Source organism: Limanda limanda, chromosome 18 (genome assembly GCF_963576545.1).
Source record: "Limanda limanda chromosome 18, fLimLim1.1, whole genome shotgun sequence".
In the NCBI taxonomy this organism is placed as follows: Eukaryota; Metazoa; Chordata; class Actinopteri; order Pleuronectiformes; family Pleuronectidae; genus Limanda; species Limanda limanda.
The window spans coordinates 20188417-20210050 of NC_083653.1; the positions used below are offsets into that span (position 1 = coordinate 20188417).

Genomic DNA, 21634 nt, shown 5'->3' on the forward strand with positions numbered 1-21634 from the left:
CACATGCACACACACACACGCACACACATGTTGTTTGTTTGTGTACACATATTACAGCATGTTTGCATGAGATTCTGCATGTTGTTGTTCTTGCCAGCGTCTTTGTTTTTGCACGCTGATTATCCACCTCTGTATCCACAAAGCCCATGTTTGTTTGTGTGTGTGTGTGTGTCTGTGTGCGTGTGTTTGTGTGTGTTTTATTGCAGCACCTGTCCTCGGCATAGAGGTCCTCGGTCAACGTCTGCAGCTTGTTGTTTAATTGGTGCTGAGGCTCAGTTCGTTAACTCTGCTATCATCTATGGAGCCAGAACAGTCTTAAAAGTAATAAATGCACACAAAAATGAATACATGCGCAAAAAAGATCCACAAATGTATTTGGGGATTTATATATATGTGACTCAAAACACAAATAAATTTTCAATGCACACACAAATATGTTTCATTCCATATATAAGTAAAAAAAATTCACATGTAAAACATAAGATTCATAAACATGTTTCCGATGCACCCACAAATAAAAAAGTACTTGCAATCTTCATCAAATACATATTTGGAGCTTGTTACATTCATAAACTGTTGGACCTGCATTTACAAAGTGCTTTAAAATTTGTAAACCTCGCTGCATTTGTGCGTGAGACTTTTGAGACTCACCCCACGTGAGCCTGATCCACAAATGCGTTTTTTCTAAGAGGGGATCGTCTGTAGCCAATCAGATGTCTCACTCCTTTACAGCCAATCACGTGAGTGCCTCCACATGACGTCATTAAAACGCGCGCAGGCAGCCTGGAGGTTTTTAGCCCGCCCGCCCATAGACATATATTCTGCTTCATAGTTTATTTTTATTTTTATCACAATATTAAAAAAACATCACTAGGCTGCTGTTGAATAAACACTTTTACAGACAGAATCATTTTGGCTTCACCACATCAAACAGACAAATGTTCATGTGTGTTGGATTATTTCATATGTGAACAGACTTTATGTGATTAAACATGAATCATGTCTCATGTGTGAGTTTTAATAAAGTTTGTTGAATGTGAACAATGATCAGCTGTTATGGATAAATGTGTTTTTATGTGGATCTTCATCAGTTTGCTAGACTTCATGGATTCACACAAAATCAAATTGATAGAAAACATTTTCGATGAAAGTAAAAAACAAACCAAAGATGCAGATCAGAAAACAATGAAATCTTTTTATACACGTGGAAAAGTCGGCAGGAGAAATAAAAATGAGTGAGCACTGAGCAGTAAAAGATGAAATAAACAAAGCTTTAGAATAACAAGTTTAACTTTAAATTCAGCAGATTTCTCTTGAAGAAATAAACATGATGAATAAAATCTTTATCTCTAACTGCTCGGATCCAGCGTCACAGAGACATTCACAGGTAACAGCCTCAAGGGATCTCTAGCGCTAAAGAATGGAAACATCTTCTGAGTGAAATTGTGTCTGAAGGTGTGAATGTGTGTGTTAGCATCAAGATCAGAGAACGACAGTTTTCCTCGGTTCCAGTTCAGTTTCACTCGGATCCTCTTGATCTTCTGCACAGAGAGAACAGATAATGCTGATGGTGACACTGCTGAGTATTTACCTTCACGGAACTTTATTCTCCATGATCCAGACAGTTTGTCTCCCTTCCTCTGGACAGGCTCTGCTCTTACACCCAGTGACCAGCTTGTACTATTTCCAACCAGGACGTCCCAGCTGTGAGTCCCTGACTTAAAACCCTCAGATCCCAGAACTAATGGATAATGATCAAACCTCTCGGGATTGTCAGGAAGCTTCTGTTTCTCTCCTTCTCTCAAACTGGTCAGATCTTCAGACAGGATGAGTAGTGGATGAGCAGAGTTTGGGTCCAGAACCACAGGACTGTAGGAGACCACCTCCTTCATCTTGTTCCAGATGTTGAAGCTCAGGTTGCCCAGATGTTTGGCCTCGTCCATCAGAGCTCCTGAGGCCAGCTGTGGATCATAAAGCAGGGAGTGCTGCTGGACTTGTTCCACTGCAGCCTTGTAGTTGAGCAGGAACGATACGTCTTCAGCTCTAAGCTCGTCCTCTGTGGTTCTGATCGTGTCTGAAAGAGCCGTTATGTCTCTGCTCAGAGACTCAATCTTCTTCTTCATCACCCAACTCTTCTGCTCCTCTTCCTCCCCCAGTGCAGCCATCCTGGCCTCCTCTTCCTCCTCCAGAAACTGATGAAGCTTTTTAAACTGCTCCTTGATCTGCGTCTCTGTGAGTCCGGCCTGGACCTTAATGTGTTCTGCTATTTGTTCAAACTCTACTTTAACACGTTCAAAACGCTGTAACTTCTTCTTCAAGGGCTTTAGAGTTTCCTGAAGCTGCTTCTTGTGTTGTTGTGCAGCTTCATCGATGGGGCTGAATCTGTGGCCGGTGTGATTTTTTGAATCTCTGCAGATGACACACACTGGCTGCTGATGGTCCAGACAGAAGAGTCTGAGTCTCTCTGAGTGCAGACTGCAGAGAGCATGTGAAGAACTCTGATCTCTCTCCTGTAAAAAGGCCTCACACAGGTTCTTTAACACCAGGTTAGGTGGTTGAGACTTTGAATGTCTTCTCTTACAAAGTGGACACTCTATTACTTCTTTGTCTTTCCACCAGCTGTTCAAACAGTCTTTACAGAAGCTGTGGCTACATGACAGAAGAACAGGATCTCTGAAGACATCACGGCAGACGGGACAGCAGAGATCCTCTTCTAATCTGGAAGCCATTGAGTCTCCAGGTGAAGCTGAAAAAAGACAGTCAGTCAGTCACAGCTACATGAACTTCACTGAGGTTTACTTCCCCTCTGAGTCGAGGTGTTTGTTAAACTCACGGTCAGTGTGTGGAGCGTCGGCAGGTTGTAGTTTGACTCTTCTCTCCTGTAGCTGGACTCACTCAGGACGTTTAGTCTAGTTTGGTTTGGAAGGTGAATGTGATCGTCTGGTTTTCAGCCTGCGTCTCTTCAGGGAGGAACAGATGTGTCCTGGTTTCCTGGGTCAGGACCATAGACTGTATATATAGGTCAGGACATGATTGTAAAAAGTAATTTTAAAGCCAGTCTCTTGACTGTGTGACTGGGCTTGGTCTTGACTGCCGAGTTATAAAATCCAGTCAATCATGTCCATTTCATAACTGGTAAACTGGGCTTGGTCTTGACTGCCGAGTTATAAAATCCAGTTTACCAGTTATAACATGGACATGATTGTAGAATTGTAATTTTAAAATTGTAAATTTTTTTATAACTCGGCAGTCAAGACCAAGCCCAGTCACACAGTCAAGAGACTTGGCTTTAAAATAGCTGCTTGAATATGCTTGTTATCTGCTCAGGGTTCAATGTTCAGAAGAAGTTCTGCAAAACTAAAGATAAGTTATGATAAAATACTTACTTAGTCAAGAAGAGGTTTGTGTTAGATCCTCTAGAGTAGAGATTCAGGAATCAACAATTATTATTATAATGATTATCATATGAATTGTTGCCGCAAGCATTAATAATATCTTTACATCCATAATTATCACTCATTGTTTTCATTATAACAACTAGTCTGTCAGAAATGAAATCTGATGGTGCACAACAGCTTCTGGTCTCTCTCTCTCCCCCTCATCTCTCTCGCTCCTCTCCCACCTGACCAAGAGATATCAGCACAAACGGAGGACAACTTACGAAAAAGAACATCCCTCACTTCCTCAGGACATTCAAATTAAACGACTTATTCCCAATTTCCTCAGGCTCACATATAGAATGGAATGTGTTCTTCTGGAGTTGCATTAAACCTGCCAGGCTCCAGGGCTAAAGTTATTGAATGTAATTGTGCACATTAAGATATGTCTCACATAACAGCCACTCTTTATGAGACGGTGATATTATTTGACTATCAACTGAACATTTGTATCTACATGCATAAAACATGCTGATATCAGAATGTCTATTGTTGTTGTGGTTGGAGCAGTAATGTTATAAGAGACAGAGCTGCTTTTTAAACAGTTTATTGTCAGGATCATTCGTGTCATGATTTAACAGATGGCCAGTGTCTGCTGACACTTACATGTACGCTACGAAACACAGAGGTGATGATAAACATTTCAATGCACATTTCATCTACTGCTAACAGACACGTTGATGAGCCGTCACTCAGCAGATGTGTCGTCTTCAAACCACAAACGCTGGTTAATCCTGGGGCATTCACTCAAAACTGGAATCTGCGGGACCGTCGTTGTGCTTCAAAGTGTATGAGATCGGAGTTTCTAAAAAATCCGGGACAGAGCTGTGTCTGTGCCTCCGACTCCTCAACCAGCAGCTGATCCAGCTGTGGAGGGAGATGCAACACTGTTCTCCTCTCCAAGGCACATGTAGGAGTTCCTCCGAGCGTCACGACCACGACGACATGCTACTGTAGGTCGTGACGTCCTTTTACACAAAGCACAGCTCTGCACGTGTGTCGTGTTCACAGATGAATGACTGGATGATCTCTGCAGCACTGACTGTCCCGTCCACACAAACAAACACATGGTCTGGGGGAATTGTACAAGGTGGACAGAGGTATTTACTGACCCTTCACTGAGGTGGTTCACACGCAATGAAATCACAATTTTACTTCTATCGTTTCATCTGAGACGTGCAAGTTAAAGCAATCCTCGTTACATTACAAAAGAAACACAATTCTTCTGATAACAAAGATAAAACAGCAAAGGTTGCTATTAAACTCTACTAAAATCTACAGTAAAAATAAGAAAATAAAGGCACATGTACAGCGGTAAATCCGTCTTCTGTTTTATTTTTTTTGTTCTGTTGATTTTTAGTTCTGGCTGAGAAGCTTAGCAGCAGAGGGGCGTTGTGCAGTGGGTCACCACACACTTCTCCCTTTGTGTGAAAGATGGCTTCTCATTGGTCGGCTGCCGTGACGAGTTCAAACCACTGCCTGAGAGCGTCGCTCAGCGTCTCTGGCAGGGCGTTGACGTCTCGCAGGATGACGTAGAAGGGGAAGGGGAACTCCTCCATGTAGGTGCGGATCTCTGGGAGTTCCCCCGGCCCTTTGAATATGGGGACCTTGATGTCGAGGATGGAGTCCTGCAGAGCAGCACAGAAAAACTCTTAGTAACAGTTTGTGGACGGAAAAGTAAAAACAGGTGAAGTCAAATTCTCCTTTTCTCACCCGTGAGTTGGGGTTGTCGAGAACCACGAAGATGACAAACACATTTGCGCTGCGAGCTGCTCGCACTGCTGCCGTCACCCGCTCCTTCCCCTCCAGGAAGAGGCCCCTGCCGTCAGAGACGATGACCAGCAGCTGGGCCGTGTCTGTGGAGGGAGGTCAGAGGGGAACGGTCGAGACTATTAAAGGGTCAATGAAACAACTCGTGCTGATAACTAAGTTTTGTTTGCATGAGGCAAGTGACTGTGAGGTGATAAAGTACATGTACAGTTAAAATCTGATGTAGAACAGCTTATATTCTTATTTATATCAGTGATATTTACACGAATTGAATCAGCTTGAGTCCAACGCAACATCCAACTCTCTTAATTCCTCTAGGAAAGGACCAAACGATTTCCATTTCCCAGTCTAATTGTGATATTTTAAATCAAGAGAGAATCTTTAAAAAGACATTTTTATGTTGAAAATACATGTGGTATACTTGGAAATGTTGCATTGTGGGACTGAGCAATGTGACATACATGAATGAATATTTTATTCGGTACAAGTCTTGTTATTGTTGTTCAGTGTTTACAGGCTTAGCTGCTTGTTGAGCTTCTTCATAATTCATAATTATGCCTGTATCACAGTGACATGAAGGGAAACGCTCCCTCTGAGGTTTTCAGGTCTGTGGCAGTTACTCGTTTTCTCCTCAGAGCAACCGTCTCTGGTTCTTCCTCTGTGTCACATGACAGGTTTGTTTATGGACATGGATATCAGACACAATCTGACTCCATTTACTCACACAGGTTCAGCAGGAAGAAAGATACAAGCAGTCCCTCACTTTAAAAACTTTTACAACCAATAAAACCGTTTATGAACCAACAAGAGATGTTTAATGATCTTAAGATGTGCTGATCATCAAAATGTTTTGGTGCAAACTGATAGTTGTGGTGATTCTCAGCAAAGTAAGATTTGAAAACAGATGTGATATTGCTGCTTAAACTTTGACATTTCCATGACACACACATACACACACATCTCAAAAGTCCCACACTACACACTAAACTGATGTAACTACACAGTTACATCAGTTGACTGAGCTGGTACAGTCAGCACGTAGCGCGAGTCATTACCTGAGTTCACAGATCCTGGAATCTGCTGCCGAGCTGCGAGAAACATTTTGGTGGAAGTCTCCATAAACTACAGAGGAGAGAGAGGGATGAGAGAGTGAGTCTGACGGGAAGGAGCTGGTTTGCTCACAGTGTGTATTCGATCATATGAAAAGGCATGTTAACTTGTTTAAAAGCTTGTCAAACATGTATCCATTATACGAGGTGGGTCTCTCGGCATGGGAACACACAGGATGTTTCTTATTGAGGCAAGAATCACAACGCTTTTAAAAAACAGGTGTAGTGTTTCTTACAGACTTCAGGATTAAAGCAGGATTTGCTGTTCAAGGTGTAAAAGGATGATTCTAATGGATCGTTCTGATTCAGTAAGTCTGCTGCGCATGATTCAGTCATTATTTTTAAAGACAAACACGAGCAGCGACTTTAGGTCAAATTTAAGAACAGAGGATGGTGGACCCCCCCACCTGAGCTATTCTGGTCTTCTTCTGCTGGAACTGACACAGTCGGAGGATCCGAGCCCCGGACTCGTCATTGAACTGCTGCTGGAAGGGGTGGAGCAGCTGCACCTGCTCGCCAAAGCTGAACACATTTGGGATCAGGTTTGTTACTTTGATTACGTTTTTCTTCTCTAGCATCATTTTATCACTTTCTATCTTCACTGTGCAAATAAACTAAGAACAAGAATTAAAGAAAAAAGGTCCTTACCTGCACACAGACACCTGTCCGACCTCCAGTAGAGTGAGAGCGTTGATGATCACTGACAGGGATTCAAACGCCAGCTGCACCACACACACACACACACAACAGGTTGTTTGTCAGATATTTACTGCAATTACTTATTCATATATATTCATTATGATTCTATAAAACTGATATTTCTGCTCAAAGAGTGAACAGACCTGTCCTGTCCTATACCAACACAGCTTTAATCATCAATAATGGATTTTTAATCTATGTAACAGCTTTCTGGAGGAGCTATAAAGCGAGTATACAAGGTCACATGACTGGGCTCTCCCACCTGTTTGGAGTGGTTGTCCACCATACTGGAGGAGTCATCCACAGCCAGACAGACGTGGTACTCCCTCTTACTGGGCTTGGTCCTCCTCAGCCAGATCTTGTCTTTGCGGAACTGACTGGCGATGTAGGGGATGACCTTCCTCATGTTCAGACGCTTCCCTGTGCGGTAATCTCCTCTGTGAAGGGACAGTGCAGCCCAGGTCAACACCACTGATTAAATATAGAGGCTTACCAGGCTACTATGGGCTTTTTTTTTAGCTAAGAACTTTTTCTTCCCTCCTGTCAAGTGTTAAGGGCAGAGGATGTGGGAATATGGGCTATAATCATTAATTGAAATAAAATAATCTGAGAGCATGAGGAAAAAGATTGTCTGGTCTGGTGAGACAACAATTTTACGCCTTATCCCATAAAGACAAACTGTTATGTTTACATTTAGCCTTATGGATACTGAGTGTAGATTGATCCAAATTAGCATACAACATAATAAAGTGAGCAAAGGTGAAGTTGTCTTAAAACGTTCTAAATCAATTTGCCATCTGTACCCTGCAGCACTCATGGTGTGTGTTGTGTTGTGTTTGTACTGACTTGAGCTTGGCGGCCTGTGTGGGCTCCAGGATGAGGCGGAGCTGCTCACACAGCTGCTGGGACAGAGCGGAGGTCAGAGTCTGGTACTGATGCCACATGGAAGCAGCTGCACTCTCCTGAAACACAGACAAGAACACGTCGGCCACGAGTTACAACCTGATATCTAGCAAATGTAAACCACTGAAATCAAAGGGAATAGATCTCAGACACAGCCGGAGATTAAACAACACTACAAATGTGAAATGTAGCCTGTGGAGTTTTGGACAACTGGTGGGACTATTGAGCAATGTGCATATGAGTGGCTCCTCATTTTCTGTGTATCACATATGGATGTTAATGCAAGTGAGTGACAAGGTGCACAATCACAGTCAAAAGTCAAACAGTTTTACTGTGAAATAGTGCATGTCAGCAGAAACTTTAAACCCCTTTAAATGTCTCGTGGCCATTCAGTCAGACCCACAGACTGTGTGCTCAGAACGGAAGATACATTGCAGAAAAAAGCCAAAACCTCCTTAAGAATATAAAGTACTGATAGATAAACCATGATCTAGTCACACATGGCGTCTGTAGTTCAGGAGGCAGAGCGGGTCACTGACCAGAAGGTTAGCGGTCTGTTCGAGTCTCCCTATCCCACATGCCAAAGTGTTCCTGGGTGAGCTACTGAGCCCAAAATTGCCCCCGCGGGCAGTGCCAGCAGTGTGTGAGTGATGTATGATACAACTGTTTGAATGTGTGTGGATGGCAAAGTTAAACACAAGTTAAACCTCCTGTTGCAGCCTCACCTCCTCCTGAGCTCCTGGAGCCAGTTTGTGCCAGCCCTCCAGCTGCAGCTCCATCTCCCTCCTGATCTCCTCTGGGTCTCTCTCTGCTTTCTGCAAACACAAACACAAACACAGGGACACGACTTTGATAATAAATTCTCTTAGTTTTTGGCCTACGGCGAAACAAAAGCCCTGAGAATGTTTGTGTAGAAAGAGGAAGGAAAACAAAGCTGAGTGTCGATGTTACAGCGGTTGTTTACCTCCATGGTGTCCATTAGCAGCTCAGGAATCGTGTGAATTGTGGATTCTGTGCTTCTCTCTGCTCGCTTCTCTTCTGCGAGACGCTGTCGGTCCTTCCATCTGTCCTGGTCCTCCTCCTCCTCTCCCTGCCTCTGCACGTCCATCTCCCCACTGTCTACACCTGCACATGGACAAAAGGAGGAAGAAGTGAGATGATGTTCAGCTTTCTTTAAAAAAAACTAGAAATTCATAACCAACATAAACACAATGAGTTGCTGAGGCCGGAGAAGAAGATATGCTGGCACCTTTCTGGGAGGCCTTGGTTGAATCCAGCTGCTCAGGCTTCAGCTCCTTGACATCAGCAGCCTTGAGGTCCTCGTCCTGGTCCTCTGTTTCCATGGCAACATCCTCATCCTTCTGATCCTGGTCCTGCTGAGGCCCTGCTGCTTTCTGCTGGTCTGCACTCGCCACATCTGGAAACACAACATTCATCATTCATCCGCCTAAAAACACCTGATCTGAGGTTCTCATGGGCTATCTGTGTGTTTGTGTGATCACTGACCGTATGTCTGCGTGTCGTAGGCCGTCTCTCCCTGTTTGATGTGCTCGTACAGCTCAGAATCCTGCTGGGCGTCGCTCGGCCTGTTGTCTGCACTTCTGTCCTTGCTGCTCTCCACTGTACGCAGGCGCTTGTTTATTTGCTCGTTGTAGTCACCTGTCGATCGCTCGTTGTCTGCATGACCAGGCTTTCTCTTGAAGCTCTGGAGCAGTAGAATAAAAAGAAAGCTGAGATGAGATGGATTGAAAAACAAAAGGCAGGTAGAAACGGAGCATGATCCCTGAGGGTCATACCTGAGTCTTGCTCTGAGTCTGTGTCTGTGCAGCCATTCTAGCCGTCAGCTTTGACTGGTGACCATCTGCTTGGCTGGCATCAGCTGCTCCGCTCCCATGTTCCTATTGAAGACAAAAAAAGGTTTAATATTTTAGATTCAATCGTCTGTAAAGGGACAACTTGACAGTGGATGAATAATTGATCCAGATCTGGCTCCACTGAACTGAGCCGGGTCTGTGCTGAGTCGATCAGTGGTAGAAGCCGCTAAACTCATGACATGACTTATTTCTGAGACGATCCCAACTTTCCCTGATATCATGCATAAATAAGCAACAAACATTTTAGATAAGGATGTCTGCAGTTTTCCATTAGCCACTGTTGTTTACCACTGACTGCAAAGCTTCAGGACATCTGATCTTTTTCTGTTTAACTGCACAGACGGTTTTATAAGTCAGATGTTTTATTATTAAAGCCCTATGAGACAAATTGTGATTTGTGAATATTGGCTATACAAATAAAATTTGATTGATTGATTGTTTTCAATTGTATCTGATTCTGCTGCTACAAAGTTTACTTCTGAGATTCCAGAAGTGTTTTGTGGATTCTGACACTTCACCCACCCCTCCAAGAGCATAGTGATGAGTAGATGATGATAATTTATTTAATAATTATGATTTCATTTTTCAGTGAACTTACCCTTTGAGACTTTTCAATGAATTTCGAGGCCCAATTTATTCAAAGTCAAGGATAATAATGCTACAATAATGACTGAAGCTCACATGCAACAATTCAAGAGAGAGACTTGAAGGTGTGAACACAGCAGAGTGGTGTGTGCTCTTTTCACTTCTCTGACACAGCTAAACAATATGTTGTGTAATTGAAACATTTCAAACGCTCAGAGATTTATCAATAAGCTGAAGAGCTTTGAGATGACAGAGACACAATTAGTGTCTCTAAGCCTATTTACTAATGATATGTTAAATTCTTAATGTATTTATTAATTTTTTACCTTAATTTACAATCTTTAAAGGATTCTCTTTTTTTGTGGATACTGGATGTTTGCCATCTTTTATCTTGCATGCATCTTTAAACACATCTGTAGATCTAAGGCCATTGTTTCATTTATTTATCCGAGCAGTCTGTGATATGGAGATATTTGAAGACCACTCTGTTCCCGCTGCTGAAACCATGTCTGAACAATCAGAAGATTAAACCTCTTCAGGCCTTATACCGTGTCCCACAGTTTGCCTGGTTTCACTGGTTTTCTAGAGTAACACACCTCAGACAGGGGAAGCTCTTGATTTAGTTCAGAGTGAGAGTGAAGTGTACCTCTTTAGCTTGGTCTTTCTCCGACGCCTCTCCTCCCAGCTCCACAGCCTGGTCACTCTGGACGTTCTCCTCTCCAGTCTGACCGTCTCGGTCATGCTCCTTCCTCTCTGCTGACTCTGGCTGCTCCTCATCCCCACCCTCCTCCTCTTCATCCTGCACGCATGACAAATCATTATAGTGAAACGGAGAACAAAAGTATGCGTTTGGAGAGAAGTTGCAGAAGCTCCTTTAAATACACACTTTTGGTTTGTTTCCTTTGTCGTCGGGAACAGTCTTATCTTCATCTTTTCCTGCCTCTTGTCCACTCTTCTCCTTCTCCTCCTCCTCTTCATCTTGTGCAGCAGACACCTCGTCAACTCCTTTTTTCTCCCCTTCTCCCTCCTCCTCTTCAGTCTTGGGCTCTTGCTCCTTCTCTTTCTCCTCTCCTGGTAGGTCTGTCTGTTCCTCCTCCATCGCTTCTGCTCCTTCATCCTCTCCTCCATCTTTCCCTCCATCCTCCTTCTCATCCAGGTCCATGGCTTTTTCATCGATGTCTAAGGGATTCTCTTCTGAAGAGGGGAAACATGTTTCAGAGGCTCAAAGGTATGGTAATGTATTTCACAGATACTGTTGCACATTCTGTGTATGTTTAATTACCAAAAGATGCCTTTTTATACATTACAAATATTTTTATTCTGTTTTTAGCACAATAACTTCTCAAAGTTATGTGTTGCTGACACAGCTTTGGTGCTGTTATATGACTTCCTGTAGATGACATTGAACTGAATGTATTTAAACTGTATTTTAACCAAAATTCAGGGAGTTTTTTTCCCACTCGAATTAAATCTACCACACAGTTAAGTGTGCAGAAGGTCTGAATACTCTGAGACTATTTTGTCAAAATATAAAAGGCTTGTTTGTCAAAAAATATATAAATATAGTTAAAAAAGCAGCAGCTGTAAGTTCAGCAGCAGGTCTCACCGTCACCCTCGCCCTCTCCATCATCTCCAGGTTCTTCATCCTGGTCCAGATTGAGATCCTCGGGCAGATCCATGGCCTCAGCCTCAGGCCTCTTGTCCTGCTGACCGTGGTACGGATCCACTTCATTCTCATCAAACTCCCTCTGAGACACAGCAACAGCACAGATCAGACACAGCTCAACCACAGAAGTAAGAGGAGATCAGCGTACGCAGGGAGGAGTACCTCTGAACTTCTTCAGTTCTTAATGAATATTACCTCATCTCCTTGCTCGTGGATCTTTTCTTTCTCATCCTCAACCATCTGTTCATCTTTATCCTGGTTTTTCTTGTCCTTGTTTGGCTCTTCAGCGTCCAAGTTGTCGTCTTTGGCAACCAGCTCGGATTCACCCTGACACAGAATCCAGTGTTGACAGGAAATTAGGCCACACCAACAACACTTCACTGGTTTTTAATATTGATTGTGAAAAACAGCCAATGCAATACTTAGTGGAGACATTAACGATGTATGTTAAATATTGTTTTATATTTTCTCTAGAACCCTGATGGTAATGTAGTGTCCTTTACCTGGTCCATGCCCTGGCCAGACTCTTCCTCCTGGTCACTTTCCTCTTCCTCCTCCTCATCATCCTCATCATCTCCCCACATCCTCTCATCCAGAGTGTCAGTCTCGCCTTCACCCAGGTTCCCCATCTTTTTGTCCAGCTCATCCTGGTCCTCTTTATCAGAGTCTTCATCTTCACCTGAGAATGATGAATGGAAGAAGGTTCTTATGAGCAGTTATCTTGGAAGAGGCGTTTTTACTTTCTGAAATGTTTTTTTGTCGTAGGTCACCAGCACGAGATAAAAAATGAGTTAATTTCTGGCAATCTTCTTATAAAAAGGAAGATTTCCTAGCCTGATCTTACACAGCAACAAGAAAGTTGTGCCTGCATCAGAGTACATTTCTGACCAGGATTGAAACAGCATGAAGGACGTGAGAAATCTAAGAGAAGCCCTTCCTTCAATTCTTCAACACAAACTTAATTAGCTGAGAGCTAATTAACACAGACTGTCACTTTTTGCAATACTGTATATGGTGCATTTAATCTGCAGTGGGTGCCGTAGTGTCAGGTCCCATGACCTGGGTTGAGGAACCCACTGAAGTCTGTGTGAACAAATCAGGACTGAGATTTTTTTTACTCCAGTTTCCCAGTAGCCACTAATAGGGACTAGAAAGCAATAGACAAAACCAAGAAATGGAACAAAAGCAAAAATGGGTGGGCCCCATCACCTGGTTCGTTCTCATCCCCATCATGCATCTGGCCATCGAAGTCCTCTGACATTTCAATAGCGTTATCTTCCGCCTTGATTTTCTCTTTATCCTGTTGTTCTTCCTTCTCCTGGCCCTCCTGAAGTGTGTCCTCCACCTGGAGGAAGAAGAGGAGAAATGTTGACCAGACTAAAAGTCCTCTTTAGAGATTCAGCAGTAACGCGACTTACTAAAAGCCTTATTCAAGGTCTTTAAGGCTTCGGCTTATTTGACTGGATTTCCACTCTCTTAATTACAGGATTTTGTTATGGTAACTTCATGTCTTTGTTATGTTCCATATTTTGTTGATTTGATTGCAGATGCACAGAAAACCTCTTGCTGGCAGTTTTATACCACTGGAAACTGGATATTTTTGGCTGGTCCACAGGTTGTTTGGACAACCTGCACTTAAGTATTTTCACATAATATTTTGACTGTTTAAAACAGAAAAAGGCAGCTTGGTATTTTCCCTTCGAAAACTATAATTTGTCACATTTGTTTTACAGCCAGGGGAGTTCATTCAAAATCACGGCAGCTGAGAGCTCCAGAATAAAGCTAGTTAGAGGTGAGATCAATTTATTTGTAAAAATTCCTTTCATTACCTGATCTTCATTCTCAATCTTGTCACTGACGTCTTTGGTGCCCTCTCCCTCTCCAATACCACCACCCTCGTAGTCGTGGAACTCTGTGGCACCTTCTCCATCTCCACCGGCCATCAGCTCTTCGGGCAGGCAGAAACCCTGAGGACGACAGAACAATCATTTAATCACTGCTTTCAGTTGAACTTAATCACCCAAAAATACCTGCATAACTTATTTAAGAACAATTTAACAGTGAAAAGGAGAAATGTTTGTTGTGTCTGTACCTTCTGGGCAAGCTCCGTGAAGATGCTGGCCAGTACAGTCAGCAGTTTGCCCGTGCTCCTGTGTGCTCCCAGGGACACAGCCACGTAGTATCGCACCAGGTCGGAGTAAATCCCCAGCAGAGGCTCCAGACGCACCAGCATGCTGCACGCCCTGTTCACCTCCTGAAAACACACAATGGCCAAAAGAGACACATTAAAAACAGAGCAACATGGATACTGATATTGCTAAACATTATGCATGATGTAAACTATATGGCAGAACAGGCTTGAGAGGTTGGGGGTTAATTGTCAACATTATCAATTTGAAGAGACATTATTGTGATTTTATGACACAAATGAATACATCTTCTAGTCTCTGGCCCTTTCAATTTACTGGGATAAATACAATGTCACAATGCGGTACAGATAAGATGTTTTCCAGATATTCTATGTGCAGCTGTTTATACCTGGAGCTGTGGAGGTTGACAGGCGTCTCTGTGTGTTCTCAGCGTGCCGAGCAGCTTCTCCAGTCTGACGTTAACGTCTCCCACACACAGAGTCTCCACCTCGGCTTCCAGCTCCTCCTCCATGAGACGGGCCAGGTGACCGGGCTTCAGCAGGTCCTCCACAGGCTCTTCCTCCTCCTGCTTCTCAGCTCCCTCTGAAACATCTAATGACATTGGATAGTTAAGGACACCCATAACTGCTGTCAGTGCTGTTTAACAACATGATCAAGGCAGCTTCAAAGAAATGTTTTCAGAAGTGATTTCCCTTTGCTGATGGTGCATGTTTTCTTAGTGACTATTAGCATCTCTTAATCAAATTGCTGTGTCCCTAATTGTTCACACACAACTGTTTCAAGAGGTTTACTAAGATGATCTGAAACGCAAAGATCTGTAATAGATAGCGTGGATGAAAACAGCTGTGAATACATAGTAATTGTGCAAATTGTTATTGAAGTTCTCCATTAATTACCTAAACTGTAGTAGCCTCCCTAAATCCAAGCGGGACTGACATTCCATAAAGAACTGAAATAATTTTCACACCTCTAATAATAATATAAATAAACTCTTAAATTTGTTTCATGTAATTTCCTCATGCATGTGATTTTGAATATTCCATCTAGCAGCTGTGCAGACAGTACTGCTTGAACCCTCAGCATCCCCCTCACCCTTCTTGTCGTCTCCTTGCTGCTCTTTCTGTTGCTCTTTCTGTGTCTCTTTCTCCCTCCTCTTCACAAGTGCCTGGACAGCGCACAGCACCGTGTTGATGTTTGTCTCCAGCTCAGCAGAGTACTCAGTACTGAAGGCAGACTGGAGATCTGTCAAACAAGGGGAGGAGGAGAGTGAGTGTGTGTCTGTCAGTGACCCCTGAAGGAATGGCAGCATCAGGGAGACTGGTCAGTGAACTCACCCGGGTGCTGGGGTCCCAGGGAGAGCAGCTGAGTCTTCCAGGTGGTGAACTCAGTGATGTTTGTCTCCACCTCGGCTCTGACATACTGCAGGCTCGTGGTGATGGCTGGCTGACTCTCTGCGCTCCCGACGCACGTGGCCGGAGTGAAGAGCTGCTCCACGCTAGGCATCTGAGCCGCTACAGCCCCCAGCTGGTCGAAGCTTGAACAGCACATTACAAAGTGGTCCCTGTGGAAAAATAGAAGTGTAATCAGGACTGTACATTAGATATCTGAAACAATAAAAATAAACTTGTGGGACTGTTTTACCATGTGTGGAGTACTCTCTCAGAGTTCTGCTTGGCCACAGTGTCCAGCTCCACCTTCAGGCTCTCGCTCTGCTTCATCATTGCGGTCACGTGCTGGTGTAGCTGGCACCACGTGGCGTCTCCCCTCCTCATCAGACAGCCGGGAGGCTGGCGGTGTACAGCCAGCGGGGACGGGCACCTTAGGGTTTGCTGCCCCCAGCTGCTCGTCTCCTCTTTCTGCTGAAGGTCCTCAGGGCAGCACTGTAGCAGCCAGGCCAGCTGCTGGAGGAGCATGGTGCACTGAGCAGCCAGCTCCTGGCCTCTGCTGACCCAGCCCTGGAGAGAGGCCTGGGGCGGGATGGTGCAGCCTGGGTCCTTATTCTGGCTCTGGAGGTGGGTCTTGATGTCCTGTATACTGTTAGTCAGCCTCCTGGAGGTGGCAGGATGGAAAAAGACAAAAGGTCATATTCCAGTAATAAAAAAACAGTCATTTCAACTTAATCTAAATCAAAGATTATTATAATAACATTTAAATAAATAATTAAACAAAATAATTACAGCGGTAAATGAAAGCAGTATTCGTCCAGTGTGACACCAACAGTATTATAAAATAAATAATTTGAGAAATCTGTTCCTGTGGCCGCACACTGACCTGAGATGGACCCACTGCTCTGTGAGTGTGGCCAGACGTCGCCTCTGTCTGAGAAGCAGCTTGAACATGTGAGAGGTGAAGCCTCTGCAGCGCTCGATGTTTCCCAGACCCAGCTCCTACAACCAAACAATAACACACACTTCAAGGATAAATACACACAACACAAAAACAACACTTATTGTGGATCATCTTACTAAGAGTACTCTGTGTGTTACCTTTGCCGGTTGCTGAAGAGCAGTCAGCATGACCGTTTTCCTGGCCCATGAACGATAGAAGTACTTCTGACATCCATCCCACGCTGCCAACAGCTCTGTGAATAACCTGCAACATCAAGAAGGAAAATAGTTTGGAGGGAGTACACAATATATAGAGTTGTCCACTACTTAGGAGGTCTTATATAGAATTAAAACTACAATTCATAATCAAAATTAATTTTATAAATTGTCTCTCGAAAACTTGATGTGAGCCTTCATAGATTTTGCTGGACAGCAGCCACTGCAGCCATATCATGGGATAATGGTAAATTGTAAAGTTTAACAGTAGCACAATTAGAGAACCAAACTGACTTACAAGGTCACTTACACAGCAACTAATTATCTGAAATGTGCTAAAATGAATTAACATTTGCGTAACCAACATAACATTCCAAGGCTTTAACAGTAAAACCCTGGAAAAGAGAATTTGCCCCCCAATGAAAGCTAAAGCTTTCCCATTTTCTCCTCCGCTACAAAACCTATGCATTATTTTCTACAAATCTATTGTAGGTAACGATGTAAATAAGAGTGTGCTGATTACAGGCGACAATAAACTTAAGTACTTTTGCTTAACCATGAATTAAACAGGTCACTGTTTGGGACATACAGTTGTTGGATGGTGAGAACATATAGTGTGATAAATAATAGTTGCACAAGTGATAAAGTCAGGATGTCAAACAGCACTTCTATACACAGTACTTTCTCTATTACATGCCAAGCACACAATGTATGCAGAGCCCAGGGCCATTTGAACCACTTACAGTTCTGGTTAGTGGACGACCGGCTCTAACTCCTGAGTCGCCTGCCCACACATATTTCTTCCAACATACAACACGGCAGGCAGACTCAACATAATATTGCATCGTTTGGCAGAGATTCAGCAAAAGAAAAACAGTCTCATTCAGCTGTTGGTGCTCGGTGTGAGTGTGAACAGGATCTATTTACGTGTTCTCAGCCTGCTCCTGGGTGCTGTTAGCAGAAAGAGCAGTGCTCATCTCCAGCGGCTGCATACAGAGTGTTTTCTCTGGGTCAACTGTCCTGTTCCATACCAGGCCTTTACGGTACGAGAGACCTGGGTTCAAAGGGCAAAGACAGAAAGGTTGCATTTTTGTTGTTTCTTTTAAGTCAGAATATTAAGTGACATGTCTGAGACAGAAAAGGGAAAACCACCGATATCTGCGAGCATCTTGAACAGGTCAGACAGAGCTCTCTGTTTCTGTTGAAGGATGTGCTTGACCTCAGACTTCTGTTTCTCCTTCTCTGCCGACATGTTGATGGTGAGACTTTGCAAGTCTCGCAGGTTGCTGATGACCTCGCCTGGACAAAAGATCAGTCTGAAAGTTTAAAACCTTCCTTGTGGCCCCTTGTTCTAGAGTCCTGCACAGAATCAGGTACCCATGGGTTGTGTAAAAAAAAAAAAGTTATGTAATGGGTAATGGTAAAAATATATATATTCATATGATTTCATGCTTGATAAAAATTTAAATCTAAATCAGGTTATATAAAACCTAGTCAGCTGCAAGGATTCATTTATTTGTAAAATCTCATAAAATCACTTTTGAAAAATGACTGTCACTACTGACCGGGAATTAGCAAGTTTCTTAAATGGATCATATGAACACATGATTAGCCAGTGGTGAATATGTTCTGATCGGCTTTGCTGCTTGTAGAAAGTGTCACAATGTATTTGTTGTTATTGTCGCGAGCTTGGCACGTTGTCGCTGAGGAATCATATTGAGAGCTGCAGGACCTCAGGTGCTGATCCACTTATCAACAACCAAAACGGGAGGACAGGGAGGAAATAACCCATTTGATGTGAGTGGCTGTGTATTCAAGAAATGTGTTTAATCCATGGTTTAATCAGGTCGCTGGTCACATGTTAGCTGGTCCGGACGGGTCTGGATTTGACTTGGAGATAATAGTGTAACAGAGTTTTGGACCTGTGCTTGACTCTAACACCTTGTACCGACAAATCCAGTGAGAGCACCATGTGGAGCTGTACTGTAATCACAGTCATGTCGAAATTTATTTCCAACATCTGGACACACCGTCCCTATACACTATGTTCTCCTTCCTGTGGTTAACCTGGTGCATTGCTTCAGCAGCATAACTGATAAGTAAATGTAGACTTTAAACAGTTGTTTTCTAGGAGTGTTATGTCTACCTGTGAAGAAGTCCAGGTCTTCAGCTAGTTCAGGTACTGGGTTTTTCTTCACATGCTGGTTACATAGTTTCTTCATCTTCCTGGTGAGAACAGGCAGACGTCCCTGTAGAGATGAAGCTTCAACTCCTTCCTTCGGCTCCTCATCCTGAAATACACAGTTTATCTCTGGTTGTTTATTCATTATTCAGATTCAAAACAAAAACAATATGAAATAAAATGAATGGATTGTTAGTTTGTGATGGTGAGAAATAACTCTGTTGAGACTTGTACCTGCAGATCTCTGCCCTTCCCAGGCAGAGTGCTCTTCAGAGCCTTGTGAACACGATGGATGGGGGTTTCCTCAGGGTTGGTGTCTACACTGTCTAAGCTTGCGCTGGTTCCCTGTTCCACCAGAGCAGGAGCACTTGGACCACTCAGAGCCTCCCCATACTTCCTGACAAACTTGAAGAGAGTCCTGAGGGAGATGATATGAGCAGAATGTAAGTGCCTGTGGTGGTAAAGTCCAAGTGGATTGTCTGACACAAAGTCAACACATCAGAAAAAAGAACTGAAAATCTGAACAACATGGTGAGTTTGGGCAAGGATGAATTATTTAATTCGCCTCTTACACCTTCAACTTGCAGAGTAAACAGCAGTGGGAGTCAAGGGATGGAGAGAAGAGAGACTCACAGTGCAAGTTTAACTATGGGATGAAACCTGGGACATTATTACCTTTATCCCTACACTTATGACTAGACTGGGAAGTTAACATTAAATACAAAAGAGAAATTATGTAGTGTTTAAGTTTAAATATTCAACTAAATGTGAGTTTTGCTGATAAAAAGCAGACTGTTCGTTGTTGACTGAACTGATCTTAGACTGTCATATTATTATTTAGAAAATAATGTGCTGTCAGTTTAAGATATATATTTTTTAATGATTTAAGTTCCAGCGCCCACTAGAGGTGGTATGTTCCAAACAGGATCCAAAGACTAAATATGTTCATAAAACCTTGAACCGATTTTGATTTATGAAAGTTTATTTAAATCTGACCTTGATGGCAGTTTTAAAGTAAATCCTAAATCTAACATGAATATAAATAGAACAAAATTTATGCCGTGCCGCTTAATGCAGATTTTCATGTAAGAAATTTGTAGCGCCCCCATGATGTCAGCTGAAGTGAATTTGGTTGCCTGAGTAGTAAGGGTCTGAAGGTCTTTCCCAGTTCAATCAACCACTCAAAGCACTTAACATTACAGTTTTGCCATTCACCCGTTCACCGAACAATGTGCAGCACTTTCTCTATCATACAATTTCGAGTTCAGTAACTTGTCCAAAGACACTTTATCTTGGGGAATGTGGGAGACTGGGCCCTTTAACAGGGTCAAATCCAGAATATATCTTACCGGTGTGTCTTCTCCACTGACACTTTGATGGACCAAAAGCTGACATCGTTCCACTTGGAGATCTTGACAAAGTCCTGAAAGCAACAACAGGGGAACTTTTTAATATCCATGCTCCGTATATTCAAAGATTTATTCAAAAAGGCGTTTATCTGACATGCAGGGACAAGGTTTCGAAGGACCATGCAATGAACAAGGACACTAATAAACACTTATTTACCTTGAGCTCCTTCTCGATGGGCTGCCTGAGTTGACTGACTTTGGTCTGGATGCAGTCAGAGAACTGACTGTAGTATTTATGCAGGTTCCACAGAAGACTGGACAAAGACTCTGTAAAACAGGAAGCAGTTAACACGTTGTCTCTCTTGAAGAGGGGAGTCTCTCTCTCTCTCAGCTAAGTCAAAGTCAAGTCAAAGTCAAGTCAAATGCATTTCGAAACTTCAGTGATGAAAAAGTAACTTCCACCACATTATTCAGTGACATCTGACAGCATCATGCACTACATTTGGACCTGTTGGTGAAGCTCATAGGGATGACCCTGTCTGGTCAATGGACTCAATACATGTCAGTTGATTAAAAGGTTGGTCTTGAATAATGACCAAATGAACAAATAAAGGCCAGCCTGAGAAAACCATAAGATGACCATTGCATAAGGCATAACTACTCATATTTCACAACAAAAGCTCTTAAGAAATGAAAAGTTGTTATTAAATAAGCTGTTGAAAAGGTTAGAGGAAGTGTTGAGTTTGTCGTAACGGCAAAACAAAACAGGGCAAAAGGAGCAGATCAAAATTAAGCTTTATACTAACAAATGATGAATTACACTCATCAAATCCTTTCTCTTATACAAACCTCCTTCAAGTGAAGATGTGTTACATTCTGCAGTTGAGGTGAATAACAGGCCCAGTCACTATTTGAGGAAATTCAACGATTCTGAGCAGGAATGCTACCCATATTTTTATATTTTGAGCTGATAATTTTAAAATATCATAAAATGATGACATATGCACTCTGACTCCACTGTAATTAAAGATGAGGGTTCCTGTCATGATGCACTGACCAGAAAGCTAATCTAAAGATACTGTGGTTTTTGTTTCACAGTCCATATGATTGGTCATGGTGATTAATAACTCATATGTGGGACATATGAATACTGTAATAAGTCGGACATGTATGGTATAGGCCTCGTGTAGGACAGAGTAGTGATGGCTGACCTTGTCCAGGCTGGTTGGGGACCAGAAGGAGGTGGCAGTGGAAGCTGAGCAGCATGGTCAGACGGGTGTGGAACTCTCCCAGGGTGGAGCCCTCCATGAAGGCCTGGAGAGTGGAGGACATCGAGGACAGGGAGAGGCGCTCCACCTCCTCACCTG

General features: G+C 43.0%; 2 protein-coding genes across 2 annotated transcripts in view; both read right to left on the minus strand.

Annotated features, from left to right (window-relative positions):
* Positions 1 to 272: 272 nt before the first annotated feature.
* On the minus strand, positions 273 to 2901 carry LOC133024128 (zinc-binding protein A33-like). The gene is made up of 3 exons (XM_061091099.1): positions 2834 to 2901; positions 1386 to 2746; positions 273 to 296 (listed from the first exon to the last, which is right to left on the minus strand). The coding sequence occupies exons 2-3, from the start codon at positions 2727 to 2729 to the stop codon at positions 273 to 275; spliced, it is 1368 nt and encodes a 455-aa protein (XP_060947082.1). The 5' UTR covers positions 2730 to 2746; positions 2834 to 2901.
* Positions 2902 to 3968: 1067 nt separating this feature from the next.
* Positions 3969 to 21634, minus strand: part of mdn1 (midasin AAA ATPase 1) — a 55028-nt gene continuing 37362 nt past the window's right edge. The window contains exons 70-102 of the mRNA XM_061091155.1: positions 21479 to 21631; positions 20485 to 20594; positions 20268 to 20341; positions 19153 to 19336; positions 18883 to 19027; positions 17889 to 18035; positions 17664 to 17790; positions 16680 to 16785; positions 16465 to 16580; positions 15835 to 16242; positions 15528 to 15754; positions 15286 to 15435; positions 14582 to 14784; positions 14136 to 14297; positions 13873 to 14010; positions 13253 to 13388; positions 12547 to 12722; positions 12239 to 12370; positions 11984 to 12125; positions 11264 to 11571; positions 11024 to 11176; positions 9715 to 9816; positions 9425 to 9623; positions 9168 to 9335; positions 8883 to 9043; positions 8644 to 8733; positions 7862 to 7977; positions 7278 to 7452; positions 6965 to 7038; positions 6724 to 6838; positions 6263 to 6329; positions 5151 to 5293; positions 3969 to 5065 (exon numbers count right to left, since the gene is read on the minus strand). Of these exons, the coding sequence (XP_060947138.1) occupies positions 4880 to 5065; positions 5151 to 5293; positions 6263 to 6329; positions 6724 to 6838; positions 6965 to 7038; positions 7278 to 7452; positions 7862 to 7977; positions 8644 to 8733; positions 8883 to 9043; positions 9168 to 9335; positions 9425 to 9623; positions 9715 to 9816; positions 11024 to 11176; positions 11264 to 11571; positions 11984 to 12125; positions 12239 to 12370; positions 12547 to 12722; positions 13253 to 13388; positions 13873 to 14010; positions 14136 to 14297; positions 14582 to 14784; positions 15286 to 15435; positions 15528 to 15754; positions 15835 to 16242; positions 16465 to 16580; positions 16680 to 16785; positions 17664 to 17790; positions 17889 to 18035; positions 18883 to 19027; positions 19153 to 19336; positions 20268 to 20341; positions 20485 to 20594; positions 21479 to 21631 (5093 nt within the window). The 3' untranslated portion in view covers positions 3969 to 4879. The remainder of the gene's footprint in view (positions 5066 to 5150; positions 5294 to 6262; positions 6330 to 6723; positions 6839 to 6964; positions 7039 to 7277; positions 7453 to 7861; positions 7978 to 8643; positions 8734 to 8882; positions 9044 to 9167; positions 9336 to 9424; positions 9624 to 9714; positions 9817 to 11023; positions 11177 to 11263; positions 11572 to 11983; positions 12126 to 12238; positions 12371 to 12546; positions 12723 to 13252; positions 13389 to 13872; positions 14011 to 14135; positions 14298 to 14581; positions 14785 to 15285; positions 15436 to 15527; positions 15755 to 15834; positions 16243 to 16464; positions 16581 to 16679; positions 16786 to 17663; positions 17791 to 17888; positions 18036 to 18882; positions 19028 to 19152; positions 19337 to 20267; positions 20342 to 20484; positions 20595 to 21478; positions 21632 to 21634) is intronic.